Source organism: Trachinotus anak, unplaced genomic scaffold, assembly GCF_046630095.1.
Source record: "Trachinotus anak isolate AG129_WGS33_773 ecotype Australia unplaced genomic scaffold, CSIRO_AGI_Tana_v1 ptg000004l, whole genome shotgun sequence".
In the NCBI taxonomy this organism is placed as follows: Eukaryota; Metazoa; Chordata; class Actinopteri; order Carangiformes; family Carangidae; genus Trachinotus; species Trachinotus anak.
Window position 1 is genome coordinate 8285304 of NW_027273855.1, and position 24878 is coordinate 8310181.

The 24878-nt window shown below is 38.3% G+C and overlaps 1 protein-coding gene across 10 annotated transcripts in view; it reads right to left on the reverse strand.

The window, feature by feature from the left end:
* Positions 1 to 209: 209 nt before the first annotated feature.
* The window catches only part of LOC139620243 (phosphatidylinositol 4,5-bisphosphate 3-kinase catalytic subunit gamma isoform), a 33311-nt gene continuing 8642 nt past the window's right edge, over positions 210 to 24878 (reverse strand). For 3 of the 10 annotated variants that reach the window (XM_071475579.1, XM_071475580.1, XM_071475578.1), the window contains exons 7-13: positions 20088 to 20182; positions 18661 to 18804; positions 17979 to 18069; positions 17356 to 17486; positions 16836 to 16947; positions 16493 to 16650; positions 210 to 6692 (exon numbers count right to left, since the gene is read on the reverse strand). In XM_071475579.1, coding sequence (XP_071331680.1) covers positions 6435 to 6692; positions 16493 to 16650; positions 16836 to 16947; positions 17356 to 17486; positions 17979 to 18069; positions 18661 to 18804; positions 20088 to 20182 — 989 coding nt within the window. In that variant the 3' untranslated portion in view covers positions 210 to 6434. The other 7 variants (XM_071475582.1, XM_071475583.1, XM_071475585.1 and 4 more) reach the window with 7 other exon arrangements.

A 24878-nucleotide genomic window follows, 5' to 3' on the forward strand; every position in this document is an offset into this window, starting at 1 on the left:
TGAGATGTGGTCTGATTATGGCGGTTTTCAGAGTGGATGGGACATAGCCAGCCTGGAGGGAGAGGTTTACTACAGTGGTGATCAGAGGACCTATTACAAGAATATTTGCTTTCATTAGAACTGTAGGAAAGGGGTCCAGGGCAAAGGTGGTGGGTTTCATTTTCCTGGTGGTATCCTTGGTAACAGTTTAAGGGCTGGGAGACCTCTAGCTGTAAATATGCAGTCAGGCTGGGTAGAGTGGGAGAACCAGAAAGAACAGAATGGATTGAGTCAAATTTTTTTTTTTTTTCAACCAGGGTGCTGAGCGGGAGAAGGTGACTGTTCTGGTTTTAACAGGAGCATGGAAATCCAAAATGCTGCTCAAACTTTTATTGTAAAAGTCCACCTCATCAGTAGCTGATGAGAAGTCTGTACAAAGGAGATGCTGGAGGTTGACTGGTGGTTTCCAGGTTAATGTTTTTCAGTTTTCTAAAGCAAATTTGACATTTGGGCTTAATGAGAGGAGCCAAAAATAACAGTTCCATGGACATGACCTTGTGATCAGACACACCCAGACTCAGTTAGATTGTTAAGTGGGGCAGAGTCAGTGATGACCAGGTCGAAAATATGCCCCTTAGTGTGTGTGGGGACATCAACTAGTTGTCTGAGATCAAAGCAATCCAATAGGTGGAGAAATTCAGCCGCAAAACGGCAGGAGAGGGTATTTATATGGATGTTCATATCTCCAAGTAGTATAATATTGGCAGAAGTTGTACAAAATGTTGAGAGAAGGTTGTAAATCTCAGAGATGAAGGACGGGTTAGGTTTGGGTGGCCCGTAGATAAGAAGAATCTTTATAGGAAAAGGAGGTTTACATTTAAATGCTAGGCATTCAAAAGAAGATAGCTCAGGCAGAGGCAGAGGAGACAAATCCAGGTCATTGCGGTAGATGACAGCCAGACCACCACCATACCTCTGCTTTCTGGAGGTAGCGATAGCCAGGAGGACAGGTCTCATTTAGGACAGGAAAAACATCTGGTAGATGCCAAGTTTCTGGAAGGCACATAAAGTCCAAACACTTATCCAGAATGTGTTCATGTATGAGGCAGGATTTGTTTGTAAGAGATTGTGTATTAAACAATTCAATTTTGATATTAGATGATTCAGTGAGTCTCTGTATTGGCCGCAGTAGACTTAAATCACACTCCGTGTGTTTGACTAAAACTGGTCCTTCTGAGATTATAACAGGAATGAAGGTGAAGGAGATATTACAATCAGTGGGACCATTTTGTAAAGAATAGCTTAACTTTGGCCATGAACATGATTTTCGTTTTTTAAATTATGGTCCCATTTAGAGGAAAATAGTTGATAAAGAAGGGTATTCATTAGGACGGGCTACTGTGTGATTGTGAGACTGTACCACACACAGTGACCTGCCTCACAATTAGGATAGAGTACAGAGTAGGTCAGATCCACCACTCACTTCTCCTCAACTCCACCTTTTCGTCCAAATATGGTTTCTTCTGGTTTAAAAAAGCCAAGGTGCCGATAACCAAATTACAAACTTGAGGCTTCAAAATGACAGTTCACAAACCAGTGGGTGACATCATGGTGGGCTGCCACTTGGCACTACTACTTTTACTGATACTGCTTACTGATCTGGTACTTTAATGGCACTCTTATTGTTACTTTCTGTTATTTTGTATGAGAGAAAAAAACTATTAAGAACAGAATTAGCAATGCTTTATTTCCTCACAATGTATTCAATTAACATTCTGGAATAGCAAACTTCAAAAGCATTGTTGAACAAATGACTATTATAGACTGATTTAGTACTGATGGGAATGTAAAACAAATGTAATACCCAATGATTTACTACAGAACTTTTTTTGACAGTATTTTGACTGTGCAGTAGTTTGCCAGCCGCCCCCACATCACGAACCCCCCAGCCCCCTCTTCTGTGTTAGGAACAGTGAAAATTCATCATAGACAAATGTCTTAATGAGAAAGAGAGTTGTGAGAACTTTTATGTCACAATAATAAATAGGAAATTTATTTTCTTAATTTCTTTAGTAGGCTAACAAGAGCAAAACCTCTGGTTTAGAGGATTTATTGTGGCAAAAATATCAGTATTTCATTTTTTTTTTTTAGGTTTTAAATTTTATTTATTTGTAATTAAATAATTGATTGGCGGGCCAGTTGGACTTGAATGACGGGCTGGAGTTGGCGCGCTGTCTTCTAGTTGAATAGGCCTGGTCTTGTTTGTCACATATTACCGGCTGATGGCGGAGATTCAGTTTGTTTATGATTAGCTCCTCTAAACAGGCCATATGTTGCATTGCAGCGGGTAAATAGTTTGATGGCTCAGCTACGTACCCTCATACAGTGCATCCGGAAAGTATTCACAGCACTTCACTTTTTCCACATTCTGTTATGTTACAGCCTTATTCCAAAATGGATTAAATTCATTTTTTACCTCAAAATTCTACACACAATACCCCATAATGACAAAGTGAAAAAAGTTTGCTTGAAATTTTTGCAATAAAAAACCAAAAAATCACATGTACAAGTATTCACAGCCTTTGCAATGACACTCAAAATTGAGCCCAGATGCATCCTGTTTCCACTGATCATCCTTCAGATGTTTCTACAACTTGATTGGAGTCCACCTGTGGTAAATTCAGTTGATTGGACATGATTTGGAAAGGCACACACCTGTCTATATAGTTGACAGTGCATGTCAGAGCACAAACCAAGCTATTGTCCAAGGAATTATCTGTAGATCTCCGAGACAGGATTTTATCGAGACACAGATCTGGGGATGGTTACAGAAAAATTCCTGCAGCATTGAAGGTCCCAATGAGCACAGTGGCCTCCATCATCCATAAATGGAAGAAGTTTGGAACCACCAGGACTCTTCCTAGAGCGATCAGAGCAGAAGGGCCTTAGTCAGGGAGGTGACCAAGAACCCGATGGTCACTCTGACAGTACTCTAGCGTTGCTCTGTGGAGACAGGAGAGCCATCCAGAAGGCCAACCATTTCTGCAGCACTCCACCAATCAGGCCTGTAAGGTAGAGTGGCCACACGGAAGCCACTCCTCAGTAAAAGGCATATGACAGCCCACCTGGAGTTTGCCAAAGGGCACCTGAAGAACTCTCAGACCATGAGAAACAAAATTCTCTGGTTTGATGAAACAAAGATTGAACTCTTTGGCCTGAATACCAAGCGTCATGTCTGGAGGGAAACCAGGCACTGCTCATCACCTGGCCAATGCCATCCCTACAGTGAAGCATGGTGGTGGCAGCATCATGCTGTGGGGATGTTTTTCGGCAGCAGGAACTGGGAGACTAGTCAGGATCGAGGGAAAGATGAATGCAGCAATGTACAGAGACATCCTTGATGATAACCTGCTCCAGAGCACTCTGGACCTCGGACTGGGTTGAAAGTTCATCTTCCAACAGGACAACGACCCTAAGCACACAGCCAAGATAACAAAGGAGTGGCTTCGGGACAATTCTGTGAATGTCCTTGAGTGGCCTAGCCAGAGCCCAGACTTGAACCCAATTGAACATTTCTGGAGAGGTCTGAAAATGGCTGTGCACCGACGCTCCCCATCCAACCTGAGGGAGCTGGAGAGGTTCTGCAAAGAAGAATGGGAGAAACAGCCCAAAAATAGGTGTGCCAAGCTTGTAGCATCATACTCAAAAAGACTTGAGGCTGTAATTGCTGATAAGGCACTTCAACAAAGTATTGAGCAAAGGCTGTGAATACTTATGTACTTATGTACATCTTTTTTGTTTTTTATTTTTAATATATTTGTAAAAATTTTTAAGCAAACTTTTTTCACTTTGTCATTATGGGGTATTGTGTGTAGAATTTTGAGGTAAAAAATCCATTTTGGAATAAGGCTGTAACATAACAAAATGTGGAAAAAGTGAAGCACTGTGAATACTTTCTGGATGCACTGTAGTTATTAGGTCTATATAGCTGATAACAACTAGTGATGCATACATCTCCACTTAATAAACATTTTCATTACACTTCTGTTAAAATGAGGCAAAGGTTGAACTGGCCCCAGCCAGAATCAGAAATGGAGTTGGTGAGATAAAATGTGCGAGAGAACTTATAATAAATACATATAAATATAAATATATATATATAAATAATAATAAATATAAATAAATAAATGAGAAATATGTATTTCACATTAGTTTTTGTCTTTAGGTTTTAAATAAAGTGTCTGTCAATGTAAACCATGACAGTACTTGATGTTAGAAATACTTAAAAATACTTGATTTTAAAAAGTACTCGCATCCAGATGCACCCACGGTTTCAGCGTCTATGACTATGGGTCATAATAACCTGATGTACAACCTGTCCGCTCATTTTTCACAGGAGAACAGTCTCTGACTTACATTTGCCAGGGGACTGGGAAATGCTAATGTTCCCCCATATCTATACGTGTAAAAGGCAATCATCTTTTGATGTATGGTGTCACCACTCCTCCAGTGGAGTACTAAAAGTTGCACAGCTGCTTCCCATCTCAATCAGTGGAAGGTATAAAAGTGGGGACAGGAAGCCCAGTCGGTTCCAGTGGGCCATTCGGCATCTTTGAGTGCTGTGTGTGCTGTTAAACCGTGTTCGGTAGAGTTTGTAACTTGAGCTTAACATGGGTCTTGGTTCTAATTTAACACTTTGTTTTATCTCCGTTGCAGGCAGATCGGCCTCTTTCTTCTGAAGAAGTCCGTTTTCCGTTGGCGTTTCTTTTGAGTTAATGATTGTAAATAAATCATCTATTTAAAAAAATCATAATAATAAAAAAATAAACTACGTTATATCTGGATGTGGCCAAGGGATGTAGGGAGTAATACATAACAATTTAATCCCAAGGAAAATGAGAGGAGGAAAGAGGAGATGTCCAAAAAATAGATTTACGGTGATACATGGTGATCCACTTCCTGCAAGGGTCAAAGCGCCAAAGTATATTCCTTCAACAATAAATTTCAATTTACTTAAATTTCCCTCTTATTGATCTCTCCTGATTTAAATATATAAACATAACACATAAAAGTGTCAATCCAGGTGTACAATAATAAAAGAACTTACAAAAAATCACAAAACCTTGCCACCTCTTGAGAATTTGCTTGGGTATTTTGCTGAAAGTAAGTGTCACTCAAAGCACACAAGTGGGCCTCTTAGAGATAGAGACAGCATAAACTTACCATATGTAAATAACTTGATCATTGTGAGTAATCTTATCCACTTAGCCCCTTAGGTCTTATCCACTACTACACAAAATGCTAACCTGAGACAAGGTAAAGGGCGCAAAGAGAGGGTGAAACAAGAGGATATGAAAAGTAAAAGAGTTCTTAAGAGGTAGACAATATAGCAATAAAAGACAGGAAACAGGTGGAAGAAAACTCTTTTTCCTCCTCTCCTCTTTCTGCTGTAATGTATTTCACAACCCCCCTCCTTCTATCCTTGTGATATGAATTGCATCAAAATGAGAGTTTGTCTGTGATCACAAGGTCTATACTTGCAGAAAAAGAAAAGACAGGTTTTTTCTTTGATACAACAAAGAATATGAACACTAATTAAGTACTGTCAGCAAAAGAGATCAGCTATGGTTAACTCCAGTAGATCTAGTATAGATCTCATAAGTACACACACTGCGGGAAAAAGAATTAACATGAAATATAATAGGCTACACTGGGAAATATTAATGCATTTTGAAAAGAAATAAATGATTAATAATACAAATTAATAATACAAACAAATAGAGTAGCAGGCTTGCTCGAGATAAGCCCGGCTTGCAGAATCACCAGTCATCACTGCAGAGCTGATTGATTCATATCTGTGACCAACAACATGATGCTTTATAAAAACTTTCTTTTTGATTATAAAATTTTGGTTTTTATTTATTTGTGCCATCACAGATTTTTTCAGTTAACAAAGAAATGTTAATTCAGTCCAAATATAACAATAACTGGACCTCACAACTATTTCACTATTAATGTTAAACTCTTATTGTCAAACTAAGTTAATGAAGGAAACTGGCAGGCTGTTGATAACTTACTTTTCCTCTCCCCTGTGTATGTACATTATTGTGAGAATATTTTGACTGTTATTTTAATTCCAGGGTGTGAATGTGGTGGACAAAAACCTGACAGGAAATTTCTATGTAAAAGTTTTATAAATAGCAGAATTAGGTAACAGTAAATGCTATCACAAAATACAAGACTTTGGCAACTGGATCTAATGATCTATCAGAGTTAGACAAACTAAACTGAAAAAAACATTTTATTTAGTAATCTTATCTATATTTAATTTTCTGTGTTATAATGCCCATTAAAAGTCCTCTGTGCACTAGTGAGGAAAAAAAAAATCAATATTACATGCAGACATGTGAACAACCACCTTCTTCAGAACTGAAGCACAATAGAACTGAAACACTCTACTTGATGCCTGCCACCATGTGGATCCACCAGTTGGCCTGCACAGTCCAGCCCAGCTGCTCACACACAGAGATTTGCTGGAGGAAATGCTCTTTAGCCTCTGCCTCCCCCTGCTCCTCCTGCAGCGCCTCCCGCAGGTAACGCATGTCCTCTGCAGCACTCAGTTCAGGGATGCCAGTCAGCAGCATGAGCGAGAAGAGGGTAACCAGGAGGTGGGAATGGGAGCGCAGGGAGAGGTACGCCTGGGTGCAAGTGTCCTAAGAGAGGTGAGTGGGGCAAGCAAGAGTGGGAGAGAGAGCAGGGAGAACAAGAACAAAATGAAAGGAAATAAGGACAAAAATAATAGGAAGTAAGACATTATATCCTATAAACATTTTTACACATACACAGTAGATTGATCTGTCTCTTCATTTATGCAAACAGATTCAGTCACATCCCGATTCATCCATTCCATTTAAGTTAAGAATATTTGGTATGGAAAACAGAAATTAAAATGTTTTGTTGCCATTTCCCCCACTCACAGGTCCAAAAATTTCATCCTCAAACAGCAGGACTCATGGTTTTCATTAGCTGACACCAAAGGTCAGGCCTTCATCATTTAAGCAATAGGAACTTATGGTACAGTTAAATGAGATACATCTTGTACTTCTTCATTCCCCTTATTGCAAAGGTGTTCTTATAGATAAGGCTGGTTAATATGTATATTTTTCTTATTGTCAACAAATCCCCTGAAAGGACCAAACCCAACAGTAAATTGATCCCACGAACAAGTATGTGCGGCCACTTTATTAGGTACACCTGTTCAACTGCTCATTAAACCAAATATCTTATCGTCCAATCACATGGTAGCAACTCAATGCATTTAGGCATGTAGACATGGTCAAGACAACCTGCTGAAGTTAAACCGAGTATCAGAATGGGGAAGAAAGGTGATGTAAGTGACTTTGAATGTGGCATGGTTGTTGGTGCCAAAAGGGCTGGTCTGAATATTTCAGAAACTGCTAATCTACTGGGATTTTCCCACACAACCATCTCTAGGGTTTACAGAGAATGGTCTGAAAAAAAGAAAATATCCAGTGAGCGGCAGTCCTCTGGCCAAAAATGCCTTGTTGATGCCAGAGGTCTGAAGAGTATGGCCAGACTGCTTAAAGCTGATAGGAAGGCAACAGTAACTCAAATAACCACTTGTTACAACCAAGGTATGCAGAACAGCATCTCTGAACGTGCAATGCGTCAAACCTTGAAGTAGATGGGCTACAGCAGCAGAAGACCACACCAGGTGCCACTCTTGTCAACTAAGAAGAGGAAACTGAGGCTTGATTTCACACGAGCTAACCAAAATTGGACAATAGAAGATTGGAAAAACGTTGGTCTGATGAGTCTCGATTGTGATGGTGGGGTCAGAATTTGGCATCAACAACATGAAAGCATGGATCCATCCTGCATGGTATCAACGGTTCAGGCTGCTGGTGGTGGTGTAATGATGTGGGGGATATTTTCTTGGCACACTTTGGGTCCCTTAGTACCAACTGACCATTGTTCAGCCTATCTGAGTATTGTTGCTGACCATGTCCACCCATCCTCTGATGGCTGCATCCAGCAGGATTACATGTCATGTCACAAAGCTCAAATCATCTCAAACTGGTTTCTTGAACATGACAATGAGTTCACTGTCTTCAAATGGCCTCCACAGTCACCCGATCTCAATCTAATCCAACCTTTGGGATGTGGTGGAACGGGAGATTCGCATCATGGATGTGCAGCCGACAAATCTGCAACAACTGTGTGATGCTGTCATGTCAATATGGACCAGAATCTCTCAGGAATGTTTCCAGGACCCTGTTGAATCTATGCCACGGAGAATTAAGACATTTCTTAAGTTAAAAGGGGGTCCAAACCCAGTACTAGCAAGGTGTACCTAATAAAGTGACTGGTGAGTGTATATCCTCAATTGTTAAAAACCCATCAGTGTTATCATGAACACAAAAACACTGTAGTTTAATTTTAGCGAATTCCATTTTACTGCTGGAAACACAAAATGTATATATATCCACAGCTTTAAATAGTCCCCAACAGATGCACTATTTTCTCCTGTTTTTTTGTTTGACTAAAAAAAACTACACAGTTTTTGTTTTTACAGAGCCTTTTTAAAAACAAACAAACAAACAAAAAAAACTAATGAAACCACATCATTGCAACCCATTTAAGATTTTCACCATTAGTAGGAACCAGTAAGGTTAGTACTCAGAGCCAAAGATGGGCATAGTCACGACAGGCTGCAGTTACCCATACAGCAATGTAATATCTGACATTACATCATCCTCTATCAAGAGTGATGTTACTGTATATTTCACCTATCAACATCCTCTGGATATATGAAGATAAAAGTTTACAACATATATGAAATACCCACAGTAAAAATGTGTATATGTACATATATAAAAAATATTGGTACCACTTTACAATAAGACTACCCTTATAAAGGATTTAGAGAATGGTTTATAACTAGTTTAATAATTTGCTTGTTAGCACTTTGTAGAACCCGATAATGTAATAAATCCCCGATAATGTAATAACCCCAATAATGTTTGAGGCTAGAGATGATACTTAAACTGTCAATATGGACATAAAAAATCCCCACCTTTGAAAACAGAAAATAAGGAAATTCTGAACATTCCTGTTTCTCCTCTCTCTCCCTCTCTCTGTCCTCATTCTGCAGGTATCTCTGCCTCGGGAGCAGCAGGATCCAGATCCACCACTACTCATCTTTACTATTAACCACTGTTACCTGTCATTATTATTGATAACACCATTACCTACACAGCTGTTCCTGGTCTCTCTCTCTCTCTCTCTCTCTCTCTCTCTCTTCTCTCCTCTCTCCTCCCCCCACCCCCTCTTTTTATCTTCTCCTAAACCCAACCGGTCGAGGCAGACGGCCGCCCACCCTGAGCCCAGTTCTGTTGGAGGTTTCTTCCTGTTAAAAGGGAGTTTTTCCTCCCCCCTGTCGCCAAGTGCTTGCTCTTTGTGGGAACTGTTGGGTTTTTCTCTTTAACAAAGTAAGGTCTTGACCTTACCCTGTAAAGTGCCTTGAGATAATGTATATTATGATTTGGCGCTATACAAATAAAATTGAATTGAATTGAATTGAATTGAATGTAATAAAAAATTTCACTTGAGTGGATTGAAAATGTAATAAAACCTGATAATGTAATAACTTCCCAATAATGTAATACACTGTTAATCAATAATGTAATAAAGTATTACATGAACAGGAGGTTATTACATTATCAGGTTAGCCTTCATTTCAAGGGACCTGATAATGTAATAATACTCCAATAATGTAATAACCATTACCCATTACTTGGTTTCAAGTGGTGTGTTCAAGGTTATATTTCTGTGTAAGCAACACAAGCTCCAGAGCGCCACCAACAGGTCAAAGTTGGACATGCATGAATGGTTAACTTTGACCCGTTCATCCGTTTTTCACAAACAATGTATCACTGGAGCCGTCGGGCCAAGCCGAGGTAAACGCATCCTTAATGTCTCTTTCCGCCATATTGGATTTCCGCCATCTTTGATTTGATCGAAAACCTTTAAAAGGCCTCTCTTGTCACAAATTTTGTCTAATCTTCTTGAAACGTCACCCAGGTGATATTCAGACCATGACACACAAATGCATTCAGCATCTTCTTCAAATTCAAAGGCGCTTAGCCGTGACAGCCAATCAAACTCGACATTGAGGTCTCCAAACAGGAAGTAAGCCCATTTGTCAGCAACCCTTTAACATATCTCAACCAAACTTGGTATATAGACTCATGACATCATCCTGGGGACACCCAAAACATCTGGTGACCTTTGACCTCTAGGGGGACACATATTCTGTCCAATCTTAATGAACCTTAGCGTATGATCTTCAGACCAAGCTGAACAAATGTGTCAAACAGATTCTTCTCAAATTTAAAAACAGCTTGGCTGTGACGGCCAACCAAATACGACAGCATGGCTGCAAAACATGGTCCATAGATTCATGACATCATCCTGGGGATACCACAAAAAAGTGTGACCTTTGACCTCGGGGGGTGCTGTGTTTAAACTGCTTTCTCTTCACATGTGTGGATTTTAAACGTATTTACTTTTTATACTTATTATACTTTAAATGTCTGCTTATACTGTCAGACCTCCACATACAGTTTCTAAACGAAACAGCAGAATTTTGCTGCCATTTTGAAAGTTGTTAAAATCACATTATCCATTTTCACATGTGAAACTTGTTTAAAGTGCTGACGTAGTTCTATCTTGTTGCCATGGCTACTCTGGCCTATTGTCGCTTGACCCCTTCATTGCTGCTTGCAGCTATATTACTATTATTGTCTTTAACAATAGTAATATAGCTATATTGTCTATGGCAGCTTTTAGATCCAAATTGTAAAAGGGTAAGAAAGTAGACATATTTACCTGATGAAAGTATGATTATTCTTTGCACTAAGATTCATGTCTGATCTTTGAGTATCCTGGTGTTAAACTTAAACTCTTATTGACATTAATAATAACAATAACAATAATTTATTAGATTTGTAAAGCACTTTTCATCAAATAAATGATCTGAAAGTGCTAACAATGGACAATGTAAAAAAAAATAATAAAACAAAAAAACAAAAACATTCATTCATAAATTCATTCATTCATTTATTCATTCATACACATTCATACACATTCTCATTAAACCTGCTTAGACAAAAACCTGGTCTCAACCAGCCTTGCTGCCATCCACTGCCCCTTCATCATTGCTTGCAGCTGTTATATCTTTTTTGAATGGATTATTTTGTATTTCAAACTACAGTATATGTAACTATATACTTGTGCCTAGTGGCTTTCAGAACATTTTCACATAATCAACAGCAATATTATGCTACATAGTACTGCTCAAACAGTGCAGTAACACTTTACTTTTAACTTAGAACATAGGTTGGCAGTGGACTCCAAATGCAACAATTTTGTATTTGTTTTGTTAATTTCAACAAACAAAAGCAACAAAAGTAACCTATATCCAGAAAAGCAACCTCATTTTAGAGCCACCATTTTCGAACTATTTTGTGCTTGATGTCTTCATCATGACTATGTTGAACATTTGAACTTTCTTTCACCCTCCAAGCCTCCACCACTTCTTGTGGTCTCCCTGAAAAAGAAGTAATACAATATGAATGTTCTGAAAAAATTCTGTATATAGCATAGATATGAACTCACTTGCCTCTTTTACTTCCAGTATATATCTCTGACTTGGTATCTCCCATAACTCAGATGCTTGAGCACAAGCCATGCTCTCATCCAATGACAATGCTTGGCAAAGAGTTTCTTCAGGCTTAGAGTCAGACCACTGTTGCGACCAGATACTTTGTATAACTTCATCATACTTATTGTGCATTCTTCTGTTGAATTCAATCCCAGACTGATAGACAATGAATCTCTTATATAAATCCATGCTAAGAAAGAGCTGGCTAGGTACTTGAAGAGAGGAGAGACCCTATTAATTGTTCCCAACATGCTCATATCCATTTCAAGGGTGTGCTTGATAATTAGTCGCCACATTTCATCAGGAAGTGTTACAGGAGGTGATGGAGTAACATCAGGTGATGGAGTACAGAAGGTGATGGAGTAACATCAGGTGATGGAGTTACAGGAGGTGATGAAGTAACATCAGGTGATGGAGTAACATCAGGTGATGGAGTTGCAGGAGGTGATGGAGTAACATCAGGGGATGGAGTTACAGGAGCTGATGGAGTAACATCAGGTGATGGAGTTGCAGGAGGTGATGGAGTAACATCAGGTGATGGAGTTACAGGAGCTGATGGAGTAACAGAGTTGAAAAGATTGCAACTATTCTCTTGATATTCAGGAATATCAGTAGATGACATAAGATTGTCAGATCCACAGTTCACTTCAAATTCATGTGTTGGACTCGATTCAATGCGTCTTCTAGATGTGATCCTGTGAGACTCCTCCTCCTGAATGCCGTTAATGTATTGACTAATTGGGCCATCTAAGCTGACATAATGATCTCCATGACCTTCAGCTATATGACCAACTGATAAAGTGGGCAAGTCCTCACAATATTCTCCAAATGGTGAGACAACTGAGGAAGCATCCACACCAAGAGTAGAAACAACCAAAAACTGAACATGGAAAATTTGAGCAGCTTGCTGGAGAGTGATGTGATCTCCATAAGTCCCCAACTCACCCATGCTGTTAATGTAGTCATCCCAGTTTTTCTCAGTGACAAAATTTAACAAAGGTGTGCCATCAAGACCAAAAGGATTTGCCATCAAATCAGATACAATTTACTGTCTAAGAGTTGTGGATGACCGAAAGATTCCCAATCTTGCTAACTGGTCAGCCATAGCTTCAAACTGACAATTGCCATCTGGGAGAGGATCAAAAGCTACCATCATTGCAGAAGAAACAAATGAATGAAGCTGATCTGAGTGACTTTTTGCTATTAGAAAAAGCTTTCTTTTCGCATTAGCTGACTGATTAAGGGTTCTTCGATTTTCTTCACTGCGGGTGACACTAGTTATATTAGCTACTGAAAACCATTTCTGCTCAGGGAAAGCGGATTCATTTGATAATGGACCATGTATTTGGAGCTTTTCAGATTTCTCTTAATGATGATGCCTTGGACAACTGAATGCTTTTTGGTGACACAGTTGTTAATGTGCTTTATCTTCACCAAAACCTCTTCATTCACATTGTAGACAGACACAGTTATGGATTTTGTGGCTTTCAGGATAACTTTCCTCACAAATTCCTCATTTGCATGTTGTGCCTTTTGCCGAATCATTGATCTTTTCCTGTTATACGAGTTTCTTTCTCTCCTTGTCGGGACAGTGCATCAGACATCAGCATGGCCTTCTCTATTCTCTGTACCATTGTTTGACTGCAGGACACTATTGGACTTTCTGCCATAATACACCTCAAAAGGTGAGACGCATCCAAGTGTCTTCTTTGGATCATTGTTCAGTATTCTGGCATAATCTTGCAAATGGTCCACCAGTTAACACCACGCAAATTCAACAGGTCATACAACATCTTTTTCCTCAATGTTCTATGCATTCGCTCTACCTTTCCTTGACTTTGCGGATGATAAGGGGATCTCCGAATGATCTTTACTTTGAGGGCATGCATTAATTTTTCCACTTCCCTGCGAAACTCCCTTCCTTGATCGTGTTGTACAATTTTTGGAGTACCGTGTTCATTGTAAATCCTGTGCAAGTGCTCAGCAACTGGTCTTCTTTTTCAATGGCTTTAGCCAAACATATCTGCTAAACACATCTTGCACTGTCAGGATGTATCTGTACGCGGATTTCCCACATGTTACTCGCCATTTAGTCATATCCATTAAGTCAATCTGATGTCTTGTTTGAACTTCCTTCGCTGTTACAGATTTGGGGATGGGTTTTTTGGTAAATCGGGCCTGTAGACGATGATAATTCCTGGATTGGTTGAGTTGAGATTGGATGCTTGCCTCACTAATTCCTTTGTATTTCTCACTAAAGAGTACCATTAGTTTTCTTGCCCCTGAGCCTTTTGTTTTTGTTATGCCATTCTCCACCAAGTTGGGAATTGAGCCTCTTTTTGCCACTATCTTTCCATCACATAGGACAGTCTTGCCATCATCGCCTAGAGAGAAGCTGTCCCTGTTCCTCCAGAATCTTACAACAGCGTTGCGTTGGACTTTTGTTCGCATTTTAACAGGGATTTGAAACTTGCCTTGCAGTAACTGGGAGATGGTTTCGTATGTTTCATCATCCTGGTGACCATAACCACAGCACATGGCTACAAGAGCCAGGAGCAAAATAATTCCAAGTTTCATTCTGTTAAAAGATATGTATTATATTAATTATCATTAAGATTAGAATGCCAATATCTCCTCATTTGCTTAGGGTTGTGTGATTTCACTATATGCTTGATTATTATAGTAAAAATGAAGGAAAGACAAGCATGGCTAACATGATTACTTCTGTCCTGTTATTAGCATTAGCCTAATGCAAATCCTAAAAGTATGTTGGTTTGATATTATGTTCTTTTCAAATCCTTGATATTATGTTCTTTACAACTTCACAACTTTATAACCTATTAATGTCCATAATTGTTGAGTTTAAAATTTGAGATGATGTAATACAATACCTTTTGAAATGATCATGATCCAAGCCAGAAAAACTGTATGTAGAAGTAGCTTTGAGGTAGAATAGAGCTCCGTCTAGTGGCGATATACTGAACTGGTGTATAATCCATAATCCAATAGCAAATAGACAATGTATTATCATTATTGAATATTGATAATTATTATTATATGAAATAACTTCACTAACCAAAGCTTCATTTGCCCTCCATGTTTTAGAAGATAGACTAATTGAAGTAAATATAGAATATAAAATACATTTTGATTGGCTGTCACGGCTAAGCACCTTTTGAATTTGAAGAAGATGCTGAATGCATTTGTGTGTCATGGTCTGAATATCACCTGGGCGATGTTTCAAGAAGATAAGACAAAATTTGTGACAAGAGAGGCCTTTTAAAGGTTTTTGATCAAATCAAAGATGGCGGAGAAAGGATGTGTTTACCTCAGCTTGGCCCGAGGGCTCCAGTGATATATTGTTTGTGAAAAACAGATGAACGGGTCAAAGTTAACCATTCATGCATGTCCAACTTTGACCTGTTGGTGGCGCTCTGGAGCTTGTGTTGCTTACACAGAAATATAACCTTGAACACACCACTTGAAACCAAGTAATGGGTGATCTCCTGTTAAATTATTACATTATTGGAGTATTATTACATTATCAGGTCCCTTGAAATGAAGGCTAACCTGATAATGTAATAACCTCCTGTTCATGTAATACTTTATTACATTATTGGTTAACAGTGTATTACATTATTGGGAAGTTATTACATTATCAGGTTTTATTACATTTTCAATCCACTCAAGTGAAATTTTTTATTACATTATTGGGGTTATTACATTATCAGGGATTTATTACATTATCGTGTTCTACACACTTTATAAATAATTTATAAGCGGTTATAGCACATTAGATAAAAAGGGCAACAGTGACCTGTTGCTTGCCAAATAGTGAGCTCACATTTATCTGAACTGTTAGGCCTGATAACTCATTAGTTACTTAGCTTTCTTTGTTTTCTCCATCATCCAGCATTTGTACCTGTCTTCTTCATCAGATATTTGTTAGGTAACTAGCAATTAACCACCAATTAACATATAAAATTACCAGATTATAATCACAGGTGTTGATATCACACATTACTTATAACTGGTAAAAGGGAGCTGTACTGTATGATAGTAATAATAAGGCTCCCTTTTGTCGATTATAAATGGTAGTAACTCATTAGTAAGGTTATGGAGTCTTAAGCTTGCCAAAAAGTAAGCCTGAATCAATGTATGAAAACTGTCTTATAACTTGTTTATAATTGCTTGTTTGTGATCTATAAGGTGTTAAGAACTGAATTAAAAACCTAATTAGTAGTTTTATTGTAAAGTGGTACCAAATATCTATATGATGAATTTTTATATGGTATAGCATGTTGCAACCATATATGTTAAAGATATATAATTGATTATTGATTGATATATGCAAGTTTAATAAAGCAATACACATATAAAAATTATATATGCTTATGTATGTTTTTCTTATTTATTTGTCATTAATTTCCAACCTATCTATCTATGGTGTCTATGGTGTCTGGAACCAATAATATGTATAATATCAATATTAACGGCAGACTTTGGGATAGATTTATGCAATACATGTCTAAAATACAAGCATACATACATACATACACATTAATATTTCTTATTGGCTAGACATATACAGTATGTCAATACATTAAATTGTTCCGATTTAACATATATATGTACATATATATGTTATATACAGAATTTCAATACATGTACATATATTACATTTCCGTATGTCTTACATTTCCGTATGTCTACTCAAAAACAAACACAATCACACCTACACATAAACACATGATCAGATCCTCTTACCCTGAAGCGTTGAAAATAGAGGCTGTTGCGTCCTTTGACCCTGCCCATGACATACAGGAAGTCAGGTGTGAGGACGAATGGCACACGCTCCCTGCTGACACCGAGAAAGTGCTTCCTGTTACCCAGGATGTGACCAAAGTCGATGTGAAACAAGTTCCCTAAGAGGCCCAGGAAACCCCACAGCATTACAGTTTATTCATCAAATTATCTGTTTTCAAATTTAAGTGTTTTACCCATTCATTCATTTTTCTCATCACTGAGTCTTTCCCTTGGAAAAGACTCTGTCAGTGAATTAGTTCAATTAACAGGTAGTGTGATTTAAACAAGGACTTGTGATGCATACCTTGGTCTGTGATCATGATGTTGTCATTGTGTCGATCTCCTATACCCAGAACATAAGTGGCCACACAGTAACCAGCACAGGACTTCACAAACCTCTCCACAGTCTCGTAGTGCTGTAGTTAAATCAGATTACAGCAGTCTAATAACATATTTATTAGTATGGCAGATCATTAACTTTTAAGTAAAATATCAACTCGTCTTTTTTTTCAGACAGTCTGTCAGAGAGTTTTCCTGGGAAGGTAAAAGTGAAGTATATTAAGACAGGTTATCTTGTCACAAAATATTTCCACTGAACTAGTAATGATTTCAGTGTTTGAAAGCATTACCACCACTGCTGACCTGATGACAGCTGCACAGACTAATGTGATGCAGTCTGGCATTTAGCCAGCACCTTTTAAAAAGGAATGGAGCATGCTTTTTCATTTATTGTCATTTACGAGTTAATTTGGTCATTTACCAGCTAATTTAGGTCAAAATCTTATATAAGATTGAATCTAGTTCCTATTTTTCATATTACTTACGATTTCCTGGAGTGGACACTTAGACTTGAGCCACTCAAACAGAGCATCATTTCTGAAGGCTCCAGCTGTTCCCCTGTGGTTCCTCTGGACTGCGGCGATGGTCGCTGCATTCCTTACAATCTCAATCAAACCTGTTAAGGAGAAACTTCATTAGATTTATTACAAGTTAATTTTTCATGATACTTTACATAGGGCATCATGGTTCTATCCAGGATGAAATATTTTACAGAGCTTCTACATTAAGTGTATTTGTTCCTGCCCACTTAACTCTCCGTTACATCGTACTTTGCCATGACTAACAAAAGAGGCACAGTCTGCCAGTTTTACACATGAAATTCAGTTCACTCATCACACACTTCTCAGCCTATGAAAGCAGTTGCATAATGTCTGACATTCTACACTTAAGAACTAGAAATTGATTTAGGCTGATTCCAGTATACTTTTAGTCAAACTTAATAAATAAATCATGGTATAATTAACTTACTGTTTTAGAAAGTTTCTGGAAAAGACATTAAATCTGGTGCTAACTATGAGGAAAACTAAGACCACTTCCTCACTCAGAGTCCTAGATGAATATAAAATCTAAAAAACTGTACTGGTTTGAACTACACTGATGTTGATACCTATGTTGTGTCCTGTGGAGATGCAGCCATATGGAACAAGGTTAAGGTCCAGAGATTTCTCCTGCCAGATAGAGTCCATCACCATCAACGTCTAAACAGGAAGTAAGTAAAATACATCCATCAACACAAAATACCAACATTACCATGATTACTCATGACCTCTTAAGACCCACCTGTTTTTAACCTAATTTGCACACATTTGCCTATGTAAATGTAATAAGCTTGTCACAGAAGAACTGTAAGGCTAAAATGCATTTAGGAGACATCATCTGAAAGGTAACATCTTCTAGTTTCTGAAAATGTGCTTGTTATGCATATGACTACAACCCAACCTAAACTACATCAGCTCGTACATGATATTTTTTGGTATTTGAAAATGAGAATACAGCTTCTGGTCCATCAAACAGGTAGAGAGAATCACACCCCTGGCTGTTATACCTGGTACACGATGCTAGTAGATATTAATAAATCATATTTATGTGCTTATGGTTAGCACAAAATGAACTGAATATTTGAATTCCAGAGACTCCAACTGATCTAACGAGGTATAGCATGCCTGTGTTGACAAAAACTGAAGCATTTACTCCTTCAGAACCCAATCAGAACATGTTCAGAACCTTCAGAATGGACCTGTGCACAGGCCAGTGGAGGTTATAAGTGAGATGTGTAGTTAAGGCCAGACCTGAATGACCAGCATGTCCTGTCTGAGGTCATCCCCTTGTTTGAAGATTATTCCAACAGGTGTAGCAGAGGTGGGCGAGGGCATGGGAGAGAACTCCAGCCACAGAGGCTTCTTCTTAGAGGCCATCACTTTGCATTTGTCCAGCTGGACAAGGGGGATACAAAGAGAGCTGAGTTTTCAAGTCTCAAAAGTAAATAAAATAAATAAAAATAAAAACTGTTGTCTTTTCCTGCATTAGTCAAGACTATATTATATAAAAGAGAAATATCTAAAGCTTCTACCTAAGTTTTCACTTTGGATTTGGAAATGAGAGAAAGAGAATAGTGAGATAGAGAAGAACTAAACATAAGGTATATGGACCTGAGTGAGAAAGACGAGACAGAATCAGAAAGAGAGAGACTGAAACACACTGATGAAGAGAGAGATGGTCATGTGACTGTGACAAAGCTACATGGGGACCCCCACCACCCTGCCATGCCATCCTGCCAAAATGTTCTGGTTCTGCCACTAACACCACCTAACAACTAGCTGTTTTATCAGCACAGGAGCCAAGTGAGTCCCTCAGGGGTTGGTGCCAGGAGGCCAGAAACAAAATTCGAATTAATTCTAATGTCGCTCTGGGTCTGTTGGATGTGTAAATTGGTAACAATTTGCTAATACATTAACTTGGCGATAATATGTCATTGTGGTGTTTGCAACTTATTGTGTTGTCCTATTTGGCCAAAGAAGCATGCCAAAGATATGATGAACTAGGATTACCACCTCATGGTTGTATCCCTCTGCCAATCAGTCAAGTTGCAGAAAATATGGTCACAAATCTCCACTTCCTGAGTTACAGCATTGAATAATGGTCAGAAGTGTTTTTGTAGAACATTATGATGTCAAAGTGAAGTTGACCTTTGACCTTTTGGATATAAAATGTCATCACTACATTTCATCCTATGGGCATTTGAGTTAAATTGTGTCATAATTAGTGCATGAATTTGTGAGTTATGCAAAAACATGGTTTTTAAGGTCACAGTGACATTTAACCTTTGACCAACAAATTCTAAATCAGTTTATCCTTGAGTCCAAGTGAATGTTTGTTTCAGGTGTAATGAAATTCCCTCTGGGAGGTCCTGATATATTGCATTCAAAAGAACGTGAGATCACTGTGACCTTGAACTTTGACCTTTGATTACCAAAATCTAATCAGTTCATTCTTGAGTCCAAATTAATGTTTGTACCAGAAAATGTTCCCTCAAGACGTTACTGAGATATCATGTTCAAAAGAATGGGACGTAAGGACAACTGGAAAATATAAGTATGAGTCTGGCTCTGACTGTGGCTGGCACAGAGGCATACAAAAAAAGAATAACATTTCTCATCTAACTCTAACACACTCACAAGTTGCACACAAACAAACCAAACCCATTGGCAAGGCTTACCAGGATTCTTCCCACTTTGATGCGGGGGTCAAAGGGCAACAGGAATTCTTTTGGCAGACTGGATTTTTTAAGAAGCTCTTGAAGCCTCAGGGGGGCTAAAACAACAGCAAAACAAAAACAAAAAGTACAGTTACGTAATGCATTCGCTTGAGGGAAAAAATATTCTGCCCTGTTTTCCTGAATTAATGAGATTATTATCTCTGAATTCTAAGATAAATAATTAATGCATTATACTAAAAAAGACACAGTTAAATGAATAAGTTTAATGATGCAACAAACAGCTAATTACCAGGACTGGCATGCAAGCTGCCAGTAAGTCTGGTAGTGTGACTACTGTTGTTGAAACACAAGCTGAAAAAAAGGCTTCCAGAGTGTTTGCTGGTAAATTGGCCAGACTGCAAAATGGTAGAACAACTAAATTACACAAGGCAAACAATATAAGAAAATCAATGCAAGGTTACATGCAAAACAGTGGTACAAAATGCACTTGAAGAACTGACAGATGTGTAAATGGATGCAACTGATCTCTTTGGAATTACTGCCATGTGATGAAATTTGGTTTAAAACAATTATGTCCAATGATGAGTGTAAAAATGAATTGATCTTTGAATAATTAATGAGCACTGGTTTGATACTGCTGCAAATTGTGCTTGTGGCACAATTGTTGTGTCTGCCTGCCGTTAACAATTACAGTCCAGTATGAAGGAAAAAATATACTGCTGAAGTAACCAGAAGGTTAATTGTTATTCACTGTAAATATGTTGGATGTTGCTGTGCCTGTTTACTCAGGTATATAGGTAGCAAGTTTACAGATGCTGTCAGGCAACCCCAGAAAGGCAAAGGCTTTTTGCAACTATATCAGCTGAAATGCAGTAAGTGGAACCCAGTTACTGTGCCATATAATGGCTAACTTGGTGAACTGCTGCGGTTTGCATGTTTGTCTACAGTGTTCACGCCACCAGCATGGCTGCTGCAGTGCCGCAACTGCTAGCTATGTCTTTCTACATTGAGTTTGCCTTAGATAATGACCATCAATAATCAAAAATGTTTCATTTCTTATTACTATAAACCTTAATAACTTTATTTACCCTCTCAGAGAGAGAGAGAGAGAGAGAGAGAGAGAGATAGATAGAAAGAGAGTGAGAGCATCAGGAAAATACTCTTACACCTGTTAAAAAGGACATGAATTGTGCATATTTCGGCGCTACAAGTGCTATGCAACGCTAGAAAAATAACCTTGGCAAAAACATTAATTTCAAAAATTGCTGAAACTACAGACATGATACATTTACGTAATTTTTACCTAGCCATATGCTAGCGAGTCCCCATTTTGGAATGACGCAATTGCCTAGGTAACGGGGTTAGTTGGTTCCATTGGCCTGTGAAGACAGTGAAGCATTAATGAGCCCGGCAGAAGACACTGTAGTGTGAAAATGGAGGAGGACGAACTGGAAAGGTCTGTGGAGTCGGTGATATGACCTATTTGCGTATGCCTTTGCCCCATATGGCATGTGAACTGAACAGTGGTACTGTCAAGGGTGGAAGAGGTCACGGAGCCTGTGGTTCAGGGTGAGGAGCAAGCCAGCAACACCACCTGGTGTCATTGTGGACTTTGTGCACTGATGCCCACCGTAACAGAATCCATCTGCTGTCAGGAGGCTGGTCTGGACCATATACTTTGTGGTCAACCGTGCATCAACGTACATGGTTGTCTGATCCCTAGTAGTAATTACTAGCTATACCATATGTTAGCTAGTTGATGCTAACAGCTGTTAGTAAACAATCATGGTACCTAAGGATATTTGTCCATTGCTTCACATAGTTTAGAAACAGTGGTTAATCAGTCAGTGTGTTGGAAAACATGTCTGAAGGTCTGACATGATGCCACATGAACACTTTACATGTGTAGTTTGTTTATATTTCATTGTGCAGCATGGTATGAAACTATGTTTGAGATAGCATAACACTTTGAGATAACACTGAGGTGAAGACAGTTTAATGTCGGATATTTAGACTTTGAGCCAGGCTCATTCTCAATAACTTTTGGGTGAGATCATCAATAATCCATAGAAGTATTGTGAAATCTGAAAAAAATGATTCACCATTTTTTAATGTTTAGGTAATGTATGATAAATCATAAAGCAGTAAATCATGTTAACATCTTTCTTAATCACATTTTTGCTTTTTCACTCTCATCTACAAGCATGACAAATATAAATATATAAAAAGGGAACCTTGTTATAGCTTTTGTGGCAACCAACAATTAGTTTATGAACTCAGTAATTTCAGGCCGCATGAATACCAAACAGTGGAAACGTTATTGTACTAAATCTATGAAAAGAACATAGAAAGAGGGCCTATCAAAGTCACAAAAGTTTAATGATGAGACTCTTTGTTCCTACTTGGATCTTTATCAATTCAGAATGTTCAAAAAATGTAAAACACACCCATATTTATATAGCATGTACATCAACAGGCTGACAAGCTTTCTGATAGGATGCAGTTAACCATTAAAACTGCCCACAGTGGTAAACATTCAAAATCAATGAAAAGTTTAATAAGCTACACAGAAAAAAGTATGTAGAGTAAAGCAGTAATATAAAAAGTATATTTCAAAAATATCAAACATCTCATATATAAACATGAGATCACAATGCACATTACCTATGTTCAAAAATCTATTGGATAATAATTTAACCTATACATTTCTTTTTCTTCAGCCTCTTGGGGTACTTTAATGTCTCAATGTGTCCATTTGTATTTTAGTTTTGTTGCTGTTGAAAGTTTAGCATCAATATTATATTATATTATATTATATTATATTATATTATATTATATTATATTATATTATATTATATTATATTATATTATAGTGGTGTAATGATAATAACTTGTCTGATATTGAACTGAACTTAGACTTGCTTTAATATTATAATTGTAGGAAATTCACTACCTTAAAGACTCTTTCCTGGTGGAACAGAGACTTGACTATACAAAATTGTACATAATATACATAGACGATTTGAATTTTAAACAGAGGATGGAAGCCGGATTAGAATTTTTAAACATTTCTGGTATATGATTATGGAACAATAATGGAATTTCATGTTTAAAAATGCATAGGAAAGCTGTGTGAATGATTTCATCAATTGGTCACTTTAACTTATTCATTGTTGTTCTTTTTTCTGCTCTTCCTCAGTGAGTTCTGCCTCAGTTATGGGACTGTGCGGATGCAAATCTGCTCAGATGTTTGGCAACAGACAGTGCTTTGTCTGGGTTTTCCACACCTTTGTTCTGGGCCAGGGTTGTATGAGTCTCAGTTTTCAGCTCCCTCAGTGTTGCCCAGATAGATGTTGCCTTACACCTATTGATCACTCCTGCCACAATGTTCTTCCTGAAGGTATAATCTTTGTCAACCTTCAGTGGAGTCACCACATACTGTTGAGCAGCATTGGAGTACTGGTGTTTATGTTGCTCCTCACCTTCCTTTGTTTTAGCTGTCTCCCTGTCCACATAATTGTTGTGATCCAGTGCAGCAACACGCAGACATGCCTCCAAACTCTCATTAAGAAATTTCTCCCTTTTCGTGGTGTATTTTGTCTCGAGTGTGTGAAGGCTTTCGAGCTGTCCTGTGTGAATGCCCAGTGTGGTTTCTTCAGGAGCTGTTTAAAACTCAACTCGAACAACTCCATGTTATGGCACTGCAGCAGTCATTTTTTGACAGACTTCACAATATGCCAGAGGTTACATTCATGCTGCATGCATTTTTATTTCTGATGCATGACCTTCTGCACTAATGGTTGGCAGTCAGTTGCCAAAACAGATATGGTCACATCATATTCTCCTAACTTGGAAAGGCACCTCTCCATACCTTCCACTTCAAGCCAATAACTGTTCTTCACTTCTGTGACTTTCACAGTTTCCTGTGCCACCACCAACTTTGACTTGATGTCCAGGAGTGAATAGGTTCCATATGAAGCATTGTGGCCTGGGCTGTCATGTCTGGAGTCTCCTGACACAATCAGTGGCTCAACACATAAGGTGCTCAGTACAGCCTCATTGTGAACTGTCCAGGTGTTGTTGACCTCCAGGATAACTTAGGCCTTCTGTATGTTGAACCACTATCTTTTAGAGATAGTTTACAGACCAATGGTGTCACATACCTCCAAGAATGGACTGCACTTATTTCCAGTGACAAATACAGCAGCAGGCATTGCATTCAATTATTCCCCTAACTAAAGGCTGAGAATACCACATATAGTTATGACTGTCAATACATTCTGTCTTAATCCTAAAACCAAATACACTTTTGAGGACTGCTGGTGGCGTCATCAGACAAGAGGATTAGTATTTTTGGACCCAGTTAATGGCTGTACTTGTGGTTGTTTGTTCATGATTTTTTGTTCCAAAATTCATGAAAACTAAAAATAAAGTTTAAAAAAAAAAAGAAAGAGCTTAAGCAATTCCTCTGTTGACACAATACTTTTTCTGCCTTGTGAGACATTTGGTTCCTCATCTTCAACATCATTTAAACTCATCATCATCACTGATGCTTCCATCACCACTCAACCAAAACTCATCATCATCTCTTACATTAAATTTTCTTCCTCAGACTCTTCAAAGCCCTCATTGCTAAGGTCAAAATCTTGTGGAGATGATGATGCCCTAGCTAGGGAGAGGCCTTGGACAGATGTACAGTATGAATGGTCATTGTTTATTACATGTTTGGTAAGTATGTCATCTGTCAAAGTGTCTGTGCAAACATACTGCTTATTTCCCCCCTCTTTATCC